This window comes from Ambystoma mexicanum, chromosome 1p (genome assembly GCF_040938575.1).
Source record: "Ambystoma mexicanum isolate Mex_15411 chromosome 1p, UKY_AmexF1_1, whole genome shotgun sequence".
NCBI lineage: Eukaryota > Metazoa > Chordata > Amphibia > Caudata > Ambystomatidae > Ambystoma > Ambystoma mexicanum.
The window spans coordinates 1195939029-1195956068 of NC_090921.1; the positions used below are offsets into that span (position 1 = coordinate 1195939029).

General features: G+C 45.1%; 1 protein-coding gene across 3 annotated transcripts in view; it reads right to left on the reverse strand.

The window, feature by feature from the left end:
• The window catches only part of LOC138451524 (uncharacterized), an 852161-nt gene that overhangs the window by 489985 nt on the left and 345136 nt on the right, over positions 1 to 17040 (reverse strand). For all 3 annotated transcript variants that reach the window (XM_069604916.1, XM_069604915.1, XM_069604917.1), the window contains one exon: positions 1616 to 1663. In XM_069604916.1, coding sequence (XP_069461017.1) covers positions 1616 to 1663 — 48 coding nt within the window. The remainder of the gene's footprint in view (positions 1 to 1615; positions 1664 to 17040) is intronic.

Here is a 17040-nt window from a genome sequence, read left to right on the forward strand (position 1 = left end):
TAACTGGTGGAGGAGAGTTGTTGGCTAGAGCCTGAAATCAATTAACAGATACAGTATAGACAGGATGAGGGTGAGTCTCAGAGGAGTGAAGAAGACAGAGACTGAGGAGGATGAGAAGGTAGGAAGAGACAAATGGTGGTTGAGGGAAAAAATAGAACTTAATGAGAGAGATACAGAGTGTGTACTGGAACTGATCAAAGCAGTTAATAGGGAGGAAATAATCAGGAGGTAGATGGAGCTTAAAAGAGAGGATGAGGAGGTTCCAAAGTGGAAAGAGCTAGAAGCATAGAAATGTAAATGTTATTAGATGGAGTAGGTGGGAGAGTTGAGAGACAGGGATAGATGTAAAGTAGAAGAAGGATTTGGGAAAACAAGGTATCCAAAAAGTGTAATTAGGTATAAGAGGGCCCAACTGGCCCTATGCAAGTGGTAGAGAAAGGAGTAGAAAAAGCTGGTGATAAAGCGGGAAGGAGCAGTATGTCTAACCTCCAAGCCCTAGCAAAATAAATTGCAGTAACATAGGTTAGCCCAGGACGAGCAGTGCTAAAAATCCAGAGAAAAGCTTGTTGGACATCTCTAATGCCCGCCACTTGAAGAGGTGATTTTGGCTTTTTGCCCCTTAAGAGCTGCTAGGTTTGGAAAAAACAGAAAGTTAGTCATTGTCTCCTGGCTCAAATAGCCAACGGAGCAAAGTCGCCTGTGTGAAAATACCAGGCTATCTCCCAATAAATGTCTGAAAGAGGGAGAGTGCCTAGCCTTTACTCATCAAATCAACTGATCCTGGTATTGGTCAAAACTATTCAGATCAAAATATTTCTGTGGTCTAGGATTTGTACGGGCGAAGACCAAAGCCACGTCTTCAGAACTTTCCCAGTAAGAACATTGGAAATCCCTTAGGAAACACTTATTAATCATGGATGATTTTTCCAATTTGGACAAAAAGCAGTAGATTGTGAGACCAAGATTTAATATGGCAGAACCAGAGTAGTGTGTTAGCAAAATTCAGGACCCTAACTTCTTCTAAATGAGTTTCATAAATAGCAGTGCCAGGCTTAGAGAAGATCGTAAGCCAAACTGACACTGGCCTAAGGGGTGCAACATGTGAAATAGTACTAACCCTGAATTGTTCCCTCACCAGTATTCAAGGAATATTAATTGGAACATGTTTGAGAGCCTCCAAGAAGCCATTGCTGCTGGTTAATAAAAACGCAGAAATTGAATGTTTCTAAAATGTGCTAACAGAAAAGTGACACCTGGTGGCCATGCCTTGATTTAGCTTTATGGGTTCTTGATTGAAATTTATGATGGAAACAGAGTAGCCCAGAAACCCCCTGGCTTGACGGACACTCACCACTGTGGTGTAAGTGATAATTCTTTAACCCCACCAAACCCTCCGGCAAACATGTCTCACTCAGACATTAAAGTAGGTTTAGCATAAATAAATCAACTCCTTCAACTCTAAGGGCCTCCCAAATCTGGTCCCACCACATTGCAAGTCTATGTCGGCTTTGAGGGCCATAAAAGCCAAGAGTTATTGGCTGCAATCCAATTTAACATACTTCATATGGATTAGGGTCAAACAATCTATCTTTTTAATTCTGTTCACAAATCTTACCGTTTTCAGGTGGTGGGTACATTGAAGGAACCGGGGAATCGGAGAATCCTGTAAACAAAAATACAATGTTTAATTTGTTTAAACCAAATGTTATATAAGAAAATAATACTTATATCAGCAATTGTAGCAAAGCCCTCTGCATCGCCACCCTTTAGACTGTCATCAACAACAATGAATCCCATTGTTTAAAAAGGTCAGCCTTACAAAATATGCCTTTTTTAAACCAAGCAACTGTTTTCTCTGCGTTCTGTTTTGCAGAATCTAGAGCCTCTTTCTACACTGATTTTTGTTTTTCCTGTTGATGTTTTCGTGACTACAGTAACAGCCAGAACTATTTTACTTTTAGCCAGTTAATATGCTGTGTTCAATTTCTGTTGAGGGCAGACACGCATATACATTGTTGCTGGTTTTGGCATTGTTTGATTATGCATTATATCCTATATGCCCTACGCATCTTTTATATAAATTCCCTAAATTCGTGAAATATTGCCCTTATTTATTCATTACTGAACTGTATAATGCATTAACTTGCAGGGGTCCTACTTCAATTGGTCTGGTAAAAACAAAACGCGACATCAAGTACAATTGACAGGTGTGATATATATATATATATATATAAGAAATAGGAAGCATGGAATGAGGTTACAACCCCAAATAATCTGCAAAGCAACAGTCAGTATCAGCGATCTGAGGTGACGTTTCGGTTACATAGTGTAGTTTGGCCAGGTCGAACTTCTCAAAACCTTTTCAAGGAAAATATAAGCAAGTTTGACCTTACATTTATTTAAACTGTTACAATGTCCCATGCTGGGATTCGGGGGTGCCCAGCAGGGTGATCCTAAAACTCTCCAGGTCACTTCCACAGAAACCCTTCCTAACAGAAGCGGCAGTCACTTGGCTCAAATAATACCCACCACCCCACATTTAAACGTACCACACCCTCAAGGATCCAAGCCACCCACGGCTTTTCTATGCAGTCAGAAGGGGAGGACTACATCTCCCAAAATCCACCTGGTTTCCTGCTGGAAACCGAGGAATGGACCAGGCCAGGAAATTACTTTTATTGTCAATGGGGCAGGAAAACTCACGAGGGAGATTGGCCCAACCCATAGATCCACTTTCCAAATCTCAGACAAGACACCACATGGGAGCCTACTCCCCATTTCTTAAGAGGGGTACATGTACTCCACCACCCACTTTGCAACAAAGGGGGAAACATTGAAATTACACCCCCTCTCTCCACATAGATGCTCGTAATCTAAGAAATAACCCGTAAAAAAAAAAAACAGGAGAAGGACAAAAGCAGTTTCGGTGATAATATTCCAACATCAGATAAAGAGTGGGAACTGCAACAGGCAGAGAAGAGGATAAAGGGCAGACCAGTGAAAATGAAGATGGCCTCCCCACCATGGTCGGACTGGGACAAGAAATAGGCCTGGTCACCCAAATAAAAGTGGCCCACCCCTCGCCTCACGACCCTCGACCTCTGATGACATCACCGGAAGTGATGTCATTTGACCCCGCCCCCAAGAGACATCCCAGGAAGCATTGAAACACGACCTTTCACCCCTTGACAAAACAGGAAGTGGCATCAAATAGCATTGTACCAAAGTATACTAAATTACTGTGAATCCAAGCAGACGTCCAAGGCCAAATGACAATATGTTATTGTATAGCACTTACGCTTAAGCTCTTTTTTTATAGAACAAATATGCATACAATATCACCCAACCTGTGTTGGTACTCATTTATCGACCTAAGAAGGATGACCGGCTTTTTGGAGAAAAAAAAAATGTGGAAATTATTATTATTTTTTTTCAATTTCTTTTTCTTCCAAACTGGCCCAGGCATGGCCAGAAACCGGCCCCCACTACCCAGGGACGATTTCGGTCCGGCCACGGACCGAAAAGCCGAGGGGCCAATCTGACCCTGCTCCCCACCTCCATAGCCTCAGTCTCATTGAGCCCATCCCCAGGAATAAAGGAATTGGAGTCCATCACAGTGGAGCCCTCTTCTACACAATTGCAGCTGCAGCCTGTTTTCTTTAAATAAAGTCCCCCAAGGGGTTGGGTGTGGGGGGGGTCCAGGCCACTATAAAGGCACCTCCTAGCCTAGCCAGTGTGTTTGTTGTTGGAGAGGGGTGTGTTAGGGAGAATTCTCTGTTTAGGCTGAATTTCCTAACCTAGTGAGTCCCCAGCAGCTTTGCTGGATTTCTGGAGTTTGTTTTTTCCATCCTGCCAAGAGTGAGACTCTTTTTCTCCCACTCTTGGACATGATTTGTGGTAGATTTCTTTGAATGTCAATGTGTTCGATGGGCTATGGGGTCTTTTATTCCATAGAGCCTCATGTGTTTTGCTATGTGTGTTACACAGCACCCTCCGTGCGTAACACTGGGGTGTCCTAGGTGACCCCCACCATAGACCCCATACCCTGGCACTGACTACTGTCTCCCAGGGCATGTAAAGTCACCATTGGCTTTACTAGACCTAAATTTACTAACAGAACTAGTACAAACCATCCTATTGTGGACGTACTGGTAGGGGTAATTCGACTACCCCTGGGTCTGTTGTTCGAGGGGGCACTGTCCCGTCCCCCCCGTCGAGTTTTGGCTGGTGGCAGTGGAAACTACTTTTTATATTCGACCCCGAATATATTCCTATGGGATTCTTCCCATTGTTGGAGGCTAATACTTTTTCACGTTAGTCTCTAACATACCGCCGGCTTATTTATCTTAAATAAATCTACCGGTTGGTATTTTCTGCCAGAACTTGGTTTTTAAAATGGTGTATGTGTTCGCCTCTGTAACTCCGAACCAAAGGTTGAGCCCTTTGTTCCACTTTTGGCGGGCTTCTGCACAGAAGCCCTCCAAAGTGGTGCCATTCTGTCTGGGTACCACAGGGGGTGTGGGAGGGGGTTTAGGCACCCTGGACTGAGTTGCCTTGCCAACTCAAGTTGCACTCTAGTGTGATTGGCCCAAGTGGTGAGCCACCCCGCTCACCACTTAGCGTGTTTGATTGACAGCTAGGCTGGATGAATGGGGGTTTTCTGCATAAAAGCAGGGCTTTTGGGACTGGATCTTCGGAAGTCGCCACAGGACCTAAGAATCCGATGAGGGTAAAGCTGAGCCGACCTGCAACGACGACAACTCTGGTGGAGCCCTGCTGAACCGACTCACCACTTCCCAACGACAGAGGAGATCTCCCTGCTGGAGAGTCTTCTCCCCTTGACTGGTGGGAACAACCAGTCCCTTTGCTTTTTCTTCGCTTCCAGGGCATAGTGGTTGAATTGCCCGTGCTGAGCACCCCGGCAACCGGATAGCCACTAGCCCGTACCGCAACCAAAAGGTGGTGCCTTGTGACGGAGCACTCCGCAGCTGGTCTCTTCCCTGGTGGTGCAACGATCTTCAACTTTCCTTCTACAACGAGACCATCTCATCTCTTGGCAAAGCTCCGACTTGCATCCACCACCAGGAACAACTGCCCCCGCCGGAGCTGTCTCTTCACTTTCAAGGTACCGTGTCCACCTGGCTTCCTTTGTGATGGTTAGCGTGAGGTGTCTTAAATCCTTACCTTTCCATTGGGTCGCCTCCAGACCTTCTTAACTTTTGTTCTAAACTGGTCCAACCTTTCTGTGACAGTTTGCTACAAAGACTCGAAGTGCATTTCACTGTGATACTTTTTGGGACATATCGCCTTGCCTCTCTCCGAGTGGGCCTGGCCTCTGAACTTTGTGATCTACAGTAGACCCTGCCTTACTTGCCTTGCATTTGCTTCGTAAAAGTGTTGGTACCGAGTTGGTTTCATACCCTGCCTTTTCTCTCCCGTTCTAACGAATATTAGAGTGCCATCTAGGTTAAAGCATTCACCTCTGTCTGCAAATAAGTGGTGCCGTTGAACCTAGACTTGTCGAAATATTGTTAGGGGATTGATATACTTATAGTAATTGTAATTGAAGTTGTTTGCCGTATTATTGCCAGTGTGTTTTTCATAGATGTGTTTTTATGAATAAATAATTATATATCTTTACACCCAAGCTATGTTCCGTGTCTGCTTGTTCTACTGTGTAAATTGCCCTATCTTGTATACTCCACATACTGCCTAACTCTTCTTGAGGGAAGTCTGACTGCTCAGCTACAGCTACCAAGTGAATCTGTGTGGTACAGACTGCTGCCAAGTGGGTTTACTGCCAAACACCTGTAGGCCTAAATCTTTTGCAGTGGTCCCAGAGGGAACTGCACAGGTTTCTGCTTAACACTGGTGTACAGCGGTGGGATTTGTATCGAGTATACCGTTTAGAGTGCTTTTCAACACTTTAGGATAACTAACCACAAAGCTTAGCACTAAAAAGCAACTTTCAAAAACATGTCTACTATGGAAGTTTACAGCCAAGAGTCCTTGTCAGGCGAAAATACTGAGAGTTTGAGAGCTCTCTGTAGACAAAAGGATCTTTCTGTAAGAGGCAAGAAAGTAGAACTGATAGCGAGTCTGCTGGAAAACCAAAGTCTGGGTACCGGTTCAGAGGAACCAACTTCGCCAGCAAATGTAGAAAACAGTGATGGTATTGATCTGAATCAAAGTCTTGATAATGAGTCAGAAGAGGAAAATGAACCTAATGCAGTTAGCCACTGTGAGCCTCTGTCTGCCTTACCTACTGTACCTACGGGGCCCATACCAGGTCCCACGTGTAACCCTGCTTATTTTGAACTTGAAAGAATGAAGCTCAAATTAGAGTACAAACGTTTTTTAGCCCAATCTGAAAGAAACCAAGAGCTAGAGTTCAGACAAATGAATGCCCAAGCTGAGCAGAAGCAAGCTGAGTTAAGACTCAGAGAAATAGAACTTAATCATGAGTTGGAAATGAAAAAGTTGTCTGTGGAAAATGCTTCTCTCTCCTTTGGTTCCTCTAGAAGTTCCAGTCCCAAAAGACCCCGGATGCCTAAGGAATTAGTGGGTATGTATGAACCGAGATTGGATGTGTTGGATTGGTTGAAAATGTTTGAATATAATCATTGGCTCCAGGACATCACAGGGAATGAGTTACTTCCCTGGTTGTTCTCTAGGCTTCCCCCTGTTGTGACTGATGTGGTAATGGAGTTGGGGGAGGTGGATAAGAAGGATTACGAAAGTGTGAAACTAGCTTTGATAGCTAGATTCGGGAAGACCCCTTCCCAGTATCTTAAGAGGTTTAAAACCCTCAAAAAGCATGATGGTACCCCTTGGGCTACCTGGGTGAGTGAAGGGTTAAAAAACTTAGAGGGATGGATTAAGGGTTACAAGGTGAACACTTATGAGGGTATGACAAATCTTTTTATGTTGGAGTCGATTTATGATGCCTGTTCTCCTGAGCTCAGGCAGCACTTGGCTGATTCGACTTGTGGGTTACCAACAGGGCTACTCATAAGGATTCTGGGGCAACTCAGAAAAAGTATGAGGGAAAACAGCCTAAAAAAGACTCAAAAGAGAATTCTAATAACTCAAATTCCAAAGAGGGCCCCAAACAAAACCATAAGGGTAAGCCACAAGGAAAACCGCAACAGAATAGTGTACCGTCTGGTGCCAAACCAGAGGGAGGCCAGAACAAACCACCATTCCAGAATGCATTCGGTAAATGCTTTGTTTGTGGCTCTACTGACCATGTGAAAGGAGATCCCAGATGCAAGGGTAAACCTTCAGGGGTCCAGCTTGTCTCCTTAGCCTTCGCTCCAGAGGAGGAAGTCCAAATGGCAAGTGGAAACTTTCTACTACTGGCTGATGAACCCACTGGAGTCTCAGCCAGTGTTTCTTTAGTGTCTCTGGGTTTGTGGGAACAACAGAATTTAGATGTCTATAATTCTATCCCAGATAATACTAAAGAGTATTATAAGGACAGTGTTCAGGTGAATGGTCAGGAGACTCCTGCCATTAGGGACACTGGGACCAGCATAACTGTGGTGGATAAATCTTTTTTTCAGGCTGAGGATGTTGCTAAGGCAACCAAATGCCTCACCAAGTTAGCTGGAGGGCCTGTGTAGATGCTTCCCCAATTACCAGTTCTCATCCAGTGTAACGACATGACTGTGAAGATACCTGTCAGCATACAGAGTGAGGTACCAGGACGCGTTCTGTTGGGTACCAATTTAAAAACCCTCAGAGTTGTGTCTCATACCCCCAGACCTCCTAGTAAACGGTTACAGGAGCTAACCAAACCTGCAAAGGAGAGAACCATGAGAGGTACTCCCCAGGAGATGATGAAGAAAATTATCACTCCTGCTCCACTGGAATTGTCAGCTGCTGTCTCAAAGAAATCAGAAGCGAAAGGGAAACCTAAGACTTCTATACCGAAACCAGCAGCCAGCCTTTCAGTGCAGCCAACAAGGACTTCCCCTCGGTTGTCCAAAGTTACACCCGTAACTACCCCTCCAGCTGAGGCTGAGAGGGTGGTACAACCCTGTGTGGTAGAATTAGACTCTGAGGAAGAGCTAATGAAAGGCCAGGAACTCATTGGAGATCTGGATCCTGTTGACCATCCTGAGCTGCAGTCTTTACTGGCAGAAGGTGGACCCAACAGGGCAGACTTCAGTAAGGGACAGAGAGAATGTCCAACTCTGGAAGGTCTTCGCCACCAGGCAGAAGCTCAGGCTGAAGGGAAAGAGGCTGGGAAATACAGGTTACACTGGGAAGATGGCCTCTTCTACAGTGAACCGACCGAGTCTGCACCTGGAGACTACAAACGACTTGTAGTACCCCAAGAGAAGAGACAACAGTTCTTGCAGTTAGCCCACGAGATTCCTTTGGCTGGTCACTTGAGTTTCAAGAAGACTAAGGAAAGGCTCTCTCTCTACTTTTATTGGCCGAAGATGGGGGCCGAAGTAGAAAAACACTGCAGGAGCTGCCACACCTGCCAGACATCTGGTAAGGTTGGCTCCAAGAATGTGGCACCTTTAGTGCCTCTCTCAGTTGTGGGAGTCCCATTTGAGAGAGTAGGGATTGACATTGTTGGTCCCCTTGATCCTCCAACCTCCTCAGGCAACAGGTTTATACTTGTTGTAGTAGACCATGCTACTAGGTATCCTGAGGCAATTCCTATGAGGACTGTTACAGCTCCGGCTGTGGCTAAGGCCCTCCTTGGTATTTTTACCAGGGTCGGGTTTCCGAAGGAAGTAATCTCTGACAGGGGGTCGAACTTTATGTCCCACTACATGAAAGCCATGTGGAAAACCTGTGGAGTTACTTACAAGTTCTCAACAGCCTATCACCCACAAACCAATGGGTTGGTAGAAAGGTTCAACCGAACCATGAAGAGCATGATAGGTGCTTTAGAAGAACCCCTTAAACGAAAGTGGGACCTTCTACTGCCATGCCTTCTCTTTGCTTATAGAGAAGTCCCTCAGGAGGGAGTAGGTTATTCTCCCTTTGAGCTCCTCTGTGGTCATCCCGTCAGAGGTCCATTGGCCCTGATTAAGGAGGGGTTGGAGAGTGCTCCTTCCCCCAAGCCAGTCAGAGTGACTGACTACGTGATAGGTCTCCGGAGGAGAATGTCGCATATGATGATGGAAGCAAGTGATAACTTGAAAGCTGGACAAGCATTGGTCAAGCACTGGCATGATCAAAAGGCTAACATGGTTGAGTTCACTCAAGACCAGCTAGTTCTCGTTATGATCCCAACAAGGCAGAGGGCCTTGCAAGACAAATGGATGGGACCCTTCAGAGTTGTGGGTAAACTCGGAGAGGTCAACTATCTGGTGGACTTGGGCAATCCCAAGGAGGCTCCGACAGTCTTCCACACCAACCGACTCAAAGCGTATGTCTAGAGACCTGATGTAGGAGCGTTGCTTCTAGCATCATCAGAGGAAGAAGAAGAGAGTGAAGCTCTTCCGGATCTCCTCCGAGTCTTACCTTTAGACGAAAAAATTGAAGGAGTAAATTTCTCTTCAAATCTGACACCTGAGCAACAAGAAGAGTGCAAATCTATGTTGAATCAGTTTGCCTCTCTGCTCTCACTTTCACCAGGCTTGACCCCTTGGGGCCAGCATGACATACTCACTGGTGACTGTCTGCCAGTCAAAAGCAGAGGATACAGAATGTCAGAAAATGTACGAACCCACATCAAAGGTGAGGTTAGCAAGATGCTTGATCTCGGGGTAATAGAGCCCTCTACTAGTCCATGGTCTAGCCCAGTTGTGTTAGTTCCAAAGGCAGGATCTAAAGAACTTAGATTCTGCGTGGATTATAGAGCTCTTAATGCAGTCACCAAGACTGATGCCCACCCTTTGCCAAGAACAGATGAGTTGGTGGATAAACTTGGTTCAGCCAAGTTCCTCAGCACATTTGACTTGACGTCAGGCTATTGGCAAATAGCCCTGACAAACCATGCCAAGGAGAAAACTGCATTTTCTACCCCCGTTGGCTTATAACAGTTTAAGGTAATGCCTTTCGGATTGAAAAATGCACCTGTTACATTTCAACGGATGGTAAACCAGGTTCTTAATGGGATGGAGGACTTCTGCATGGCATACTTGGATGACATAGCAGTGTTCAGCAATTCCTGGGAAGAACATGTAACCCACCTTAGAGATGTTTTGCAGGCTCTTGGACGAGCCAATCTGACCATAAAGGCGAGTAAATGCCAAATTGGACAGAGTAAGGTAGTCTATCTTGGACATGAGGTAGGAGGTGGAGAAATAAGGCCTTTGCTCAGTAAGATTGAAGCTGTGCAAAATTGGACAACACCTACTACTCAGACCCAGGTGAGAGCCTTCTTAGGTCTCACCAGGTATTACAGGAATTTCATTGAGAACTATGGGACCATAGCTTCTCCTCTGAATGTCATCTCCTCTCCAAAATTCCCTAAAAAGGTTAGATGGAACGAAGAGTGCAATCAGGCTTTTGAAAACCTGAAAAAGGCTCTTTGACAAGCCCCAGTACTCAGAGCTCCTGATTACCACCAAACTTTCATTGTGCAGACAGATGCTTCAAATGTAGGAATAGGTGCAGTACTCAGTCAACTGGATGGGAAAGGTAGGGAGCACCCCGTTTGCTTCATCAGCCGCAAGCTGAAGGATCCTGAAACAAGGTGGGCAACAATCGAAAGAGAGTGCTTTGCTATCGTGTGGGCTCTGAAGAAGTTTAGGCCATACTTGTATGGTTCCACTTTTGTCATTCAGACTGACCACCAACCCTTGAGATGGTTAATGCAAATGAAAGGGGAAAACCCAAAACTACTGAGATGGTCAATCTGCCTGCAAGGATTTGATTTCACCATTGAGCACAGGTCAGGGTGTCACCACCAAAATGCTGATGGTCTCTCTAGGATGTATGTCATCGACTAGAGGTATGAGATTCATCCAGGAGTGGATTAGATCCTCCTGTCCCTGGGGGGGGGCGGTTTTAGGGAGAATTCTCTGTTTAGGCTGAATTTCCTAACCTAGTGAGTCCCCCAGCAGCTTTGCTGGATTTCTGGAGTTTTTTTTTTTTCATCCTGCCAAGAGTGAGACTCTTTTCTCCCACTCTTGGACATGATTTGTGTTAGATTTCTTTGAATGTCAATGTGTTCGATGGGCTATGGGGTCTTTTACTCCATAGGGCCTCATGTGATTTGCTATGTGTGTTACACAGCACCCTCCGTGCCGTAACACTGGGGTGTCCTAGGTGACCCCCACCATAGACTCCATACCCCGGGACTGACTACTGTCTCCCAGGGCATGTAAAGTACCATTGGCTTTACTAGACCTAAATTAACTAACAGAACTAGTACAAACCATCCTATTGTGGACGTACTTGTAGGGGTAATTCGACTACCCCTGGGTCTGTTGTTCGAGGGGGCACTGTCCCGTCCCCCCTCGTCGAGTTTTGGCTGGTGGCAGTGGAAACTACTTTTTATATTCGACCCCGAATATATTCCTATGGGATTCTTCCCATTGTTGGAGGCTAATACTTTTTCACGTAAGTCTCTAACATACCGCCGGTTTATTTATCTTAAATAAATCTACCGGTTGGTATTTTCTGCCAGAACTTGGTTTTTAAAATGGTGTATGTGTTCGCCTATGTAACTCCGAACCAAAGGTTGAGCCCTTTGTTCCACTTTTGGCGGGCTTCTGCACAGAAGCCCTCCAAAGTGGTGCCATTCTGTCTGGGTACCACAGGGGGTGTGGGAGGGCGTTTAGGCACCCTGGACTGAGTTGCCTTGCCAACTCAAGTCACACTCTAGTGTGATTGGCCCAAGTGGTGAACCACCCCGCTCACCACTTAGCGTGTTTGATTGACAGCTAGGCTGGATGACTGGGGGTTTTCTGCATAAAAGCAGGGCTTTTGGGACTGGATCTTCGGAAGTCGCCACAGGACCTAAGAATCCGACGAGGGTAAAGCTGAGCTGACCTGCAACGACGACACCTCCGGTGGAGCCCTGCTGAACCGACTCACCACTTCCCAACGACAGAGGAGATCTCCCTGCTGGAGAGTCTTCTCCCCTTGACTGGTGGGAACAACCAGTCCCTTTGCTTTTTCTTCGCTTCCAGGGCGTAGTGGTCGAATTGCCCGTGCTGAGCACCCCGGCAACCGGATAGCCACTAGCCCGTACCGCGACCAAAAGGTGGTGCCTTGTGACGGAGCACTCCGCGGCTGGTCTCTTCCCTGGTGGTTCAACTTTCCTTCGACGACGAGACCATCTCATCTCTTGGCAAAGCCCCGACTTGCATCCACCACCAGGAACAACTGCCCCCGCCGGAGCTGTCTCTTCACTTTCAAGGTACCGTGTCCGCCTAGCTTCCCTTGTGACGGTTAGCGTGAGGTGTCTTAAATCCTTACCTTTCCATTGGGTCGCCTCCAGACCTTCTTAACTTTTGTTCTAAACTGGACCAACCTTTCTGTGACAATTTGCTACAAAGACTCGAAGTGCATTTCCACTGTGATACTTTTTGGGACATATCGCCTTGCCTCTCTCCGAGTGGGCCTGGCCTCTCAACTTTGTGATCTACAGTAGACCCTGCCTTACTTGCCTTGCATTTGCTTCGTAAAAGTGTTGGTACCGAGTTGGTTTCATACCCTGCCTTTTCTCTCCCGTTCTAACGAATATTAGAGTGCCATCTAGGTTAAAGCATTCACCGCTGTCTGCAAATAAGTGGTGCCGTTGAAACTAGACTTGTCGAAATATTATTAGGGGATTGATATACTTTAGTAATTGTGATTGAAGTTGTTTGCCGTATTAGTGCCAGTGTGTTTTTCATAGATGTGTTTTTATGAATAAATAATTATATATCTTTACACCCAAGCTCTGTTCCGTGTCTGCTTGTTCTACTGTATAAATTGCCCTATCTTGTATACTCCACATACTGCCTAACTCTTCTTGAGGGAAGTCTGACTGCTCAGCCACAGCTACCAAGTGAATCTGTGTGGTACAGACTGCTACCAAGTGGGTTAACTGCCAAACACCTGTAGGCCTAAATCTTTTGCAGTGGTCCCAGAGGGAACTGCACAGGTTTCTGCTTAACAGGGTGCATCCAGAATTTGGAGTAAGTTGGATAAGGGTCATAGTGGAGAAGAGAGGGGGAGACTGGAGGAGCAGAGTGTGGTGGAGAAAAGGCAACATGTTAGAGTAGGAGAAGGCGGTGGGGAGAGAGCTGGTATGGATTAGAAAACATGCAATTGCGAAATGAATGTTGGATGTAAGAAGATTAACATCAATGGGTTTGGAGGGGGTTAAGGAAAGCGAAGGAGTATGGGAAGGCTTAACAGCAAGATTATTGTTGGAGATGGGAGAAGGAGAAGGATAGGAAGAGGGTATAATCATCTGAAGCAGAGAATGGTAAAGGAGAATTGATGAGACTAAAGGAGGAGGTGGGAAATGTATGGAAAGAGGTTGTAAGAGGAGGTTGGAGAAGTTAAGGGGCAAGTAGCTGTATTGTCAGATGGGTTGGCAGTGTCAAGGAAAGAGTCAGGAAGTTCTTGGCGGAGGTCAGCAAGTTGATGGAGAAAGTTTAAGAATTTAAAAAAAGAGGTAGGATGATTGATGGAGTCTGTTGGAGAAAAGTAGAAGCATGTGAAATCAGGGAGGTTAGATGTTTAACCTAATTAACTGGAGAACCATGCAAAGCATGATATAGAATTCTAATCCCTGTGTACCATTGTGAATGCTTTCATTGATGATCAGAACCACATGGCGAGTGACCCGGGAACCTCTGATTACATAAATGAAAAACGACTAATATCGTATGGAATGGACATTACCAAAGGAAGAAGGAAAGAACACTAAAATGAGTGTCAAAGTATAGCAACTATTCATTTTGGAACATATATTCATTTGCGCATCACCACCAAGGCAGTGGCCATTCTGGCTGCTCCGTTAAATCAGAATGTCGAGAACTTCCATTCTAACCAATGGATTATGTGTTTTCACTCAGGGAGACCTGGAAAGTAGGATAAAGCTAACAACACACTGGAGAGAAGGTATACATTAGAGATTCTACAGTGCAGTGTGGATCAACTCTCATGCTCCTGAAAGTAACTGGTCATTTTCAATTGTGATGAACAGCGGCACATTAGATTCTAGAGTGATGCTAACATAGGTCCCAATCTGCTTTGTGTTATATTACGGTGGGAAATTTGCCTCAGGCAAATGCAAGTAAATGGCTGGTTTTGGACATGATGATGAGAAATGCTGGTAATAACTAACCACATCAAATTAGTCTACCTATATGATTCCAAAAGATTCTCAATAAGCAAACCCCATCGAGAAAATAATTTGTACAGATGTCAACCACCAGAAAAATATTACATGTGACTCGAATACCTTTTGTAACAGTGTATTCACTAGCAAATTGGAGAAATGGCAAAAGGCAAAATGATTATATGTAGTGAAGAAATTCAGAGGACATGGTTATTGCATAATATTTAAAAAAGAATTACAACCCAAATATGGAATGTTGCGTGTTTCATGGTTTGTTTGGTGGCATCACTTGCTGATTTTTTATACTTTTTAATTGGGATTGTAACAAAGTGACCTGCTTGTCCTTGAGAGGTGGTAGTGCATTAACCCTTCGGGCTGGGGAATCCTTTGAGTTTCAAGATGTTGGCTAAGGGGTTTTGCACTGTGGTCTTGTCGTGTAGCAGGAGACAGTTACATAGAGATTACAGCAGCCATAATTCCCCAGGACCTTGATTAGAATGTCTAACATCTAACCTCTCTAGCAATGTTCACTGCCCAAACAAGTCCCCACCCCCCCCGGATTCACTTGGCAAAGTTGGGGTTCCCCTTCAAGACAACTGAGGAGAAGTGGTCACACACAGCCGTGAGAGCCAGAGGGCTCTGCTCCCCTCATGTGAAAGCATGTCAACCATCCCCGAGGCAGACCTCAGAACTAGTAGCCGCTATCAGGGGAGGGCTACAGTCAATACCGATTAAAGCAACCTGGAGCTAGAGTTAGGAACTCTAAGATGGTGGACACAACTTTCTGAGGCTGTGGTCCAGCATTCATTGCATTCCCACCCAGGCCAAGCGAACTACAATCCCCAATAACCCAATAATAAGTATGCACATATTACTTGCCTTACCTTAAAGGCAGGCTTGAAGGATGAGCCAAGGCACTACATAAAAACAGGACCCCCCGGCAGTCAGTTTGGGAGGTAAAAGGAAGGTGCACGGCCACTGGAGCAGGAGCATGAAGATCAGTCTGGAGAGAGCTTGGGGAGGGAGAGCAGAAGGTGCTTGATGGAGTTTGGGGAAGGAGACCGAAGATGAGGATGTGAAAGGCCAGCAGGGGAGGCAGCCCTTTTGGAGAATGGTGATGGTAAGGAAGTGAAAGTTACAGCAGTAGAGGTTGGGAAAGAACCAGAAGAGGTCTTGGTAAAATTATTTGATTTGATTTTTAGATCTATATTGCGCATATCTCTAAAGAACCAAGCGGCAAGCCACATCTAGGCGCAGATTTGAATGATAATAGCATAACACACAGTGAAAGCTACTCATATTGCAACTTACTCGAATAAGTATCTTTTAAGCATTTTCCTGAACATGGCCAAAGATTACATTTTCCGTAAGTGAACTGGCAAACCATTCCAGGCCAGAGGGCCGGCCACTGAGAACCTTCTATCTCCCCAACTAACAGATTTAGATGGTGGAACCACCAAAAGATTTTGATTTGTGGACCGTACAGATCTTGTGGGATTACAGGGCTTAATCTTTGTGATTAGATATGGTGGTGCCAACTGCCGATCCACGCAAACATCCAAAAACAAGACACAGTAGCTTAAACCGGATTCGTTGATGGACCGGCAACCAGTGGAGCTTCTTACAGAACTCTAAAACTGATCCCTTCCATGTTAATGAAAAATCGAGCAAACTGCAGAATTTTGGGCTACTGCAAGGCGCTGCAACTGGTATTTTGGGCAGCCTACCAGGAGCCCATTAACGTTGTCCAGCCTGGCATTAACAAGAATGCCTACCACAATCGATCGATCCCCCTCTGAAATAAGGGGAAGAAGAGGTGTCAGCATTTTCAAGTTGAAGTATACCGATTTAATTATCTGGTTATTATGCACAATGATTTCTGTCTTATTAGGATTTAAGTGGAGCATGTTATCAAGCATCCATATGCGAAATTCCTCTGCACATTTCAAAATACGCTCAACTGCCTCCACTGGCTGTCTTAAACTAACATAAATCTGCATATCGTCCGCACAATCTGTAACTGTCTTGTGCTCATCTACACTGAAACCATGTTCCCCTGTAACCTAGGAATATATTGCCAACCCAACTTTATTTATTGTAATTTTACTGTATGTTTGTATCCATTATTGTCTAGTATTATTCCTCCATTTTCATGTTCATTCATTTTAGCAAACAAGTAAGCCTTCTGTAACAGCACCGTTTGTGCGCTTTATACATGTGAATAAATGAATAAATATAGTAGAGTGAAACTGAAGATCAAACTGGGCAAAGATCTTTAGCAGTGGGCAAATATACAGGTTAAACAATACAGGAGACAGAGATGAGCCCTTTGGCACTCCTCAGGATGTTGTCAACATTTCCAAAAGAAATGACTCCAGTTTCACCTGTTGCTTTCGAGTGGTCAAAAAGGAATTAAACCATCTCAATGCTTTTTCCGAGACCTGTGCCAGAGAGCTTAGGCTGACACTAAGAATGTTAAAGTCCACTGTGTCGAAACTGCAGACAAATCAAGCATGATTAACATGCTGATGTCTCCTTTGTCGGCATTTTCGAGTATATCATCCCAGACCTTATGCAGCGCAGTCTCAGTCCCATGACCAGGCCTTAAACCAGATTGATGTAAGATATGGTTACCTTCTAAATGATCCTGAAGTTGCATAGTGACAACTTTCTCGAGTAGCTCATTTGGCCATAATAGCCTTGCAATTGGGTGATAGTTTGCGATGCAAGGTAGGTTTTCTTAACAGTGGTGTGAGATAGGACTTCTTCAGTTATTCTGGCACATA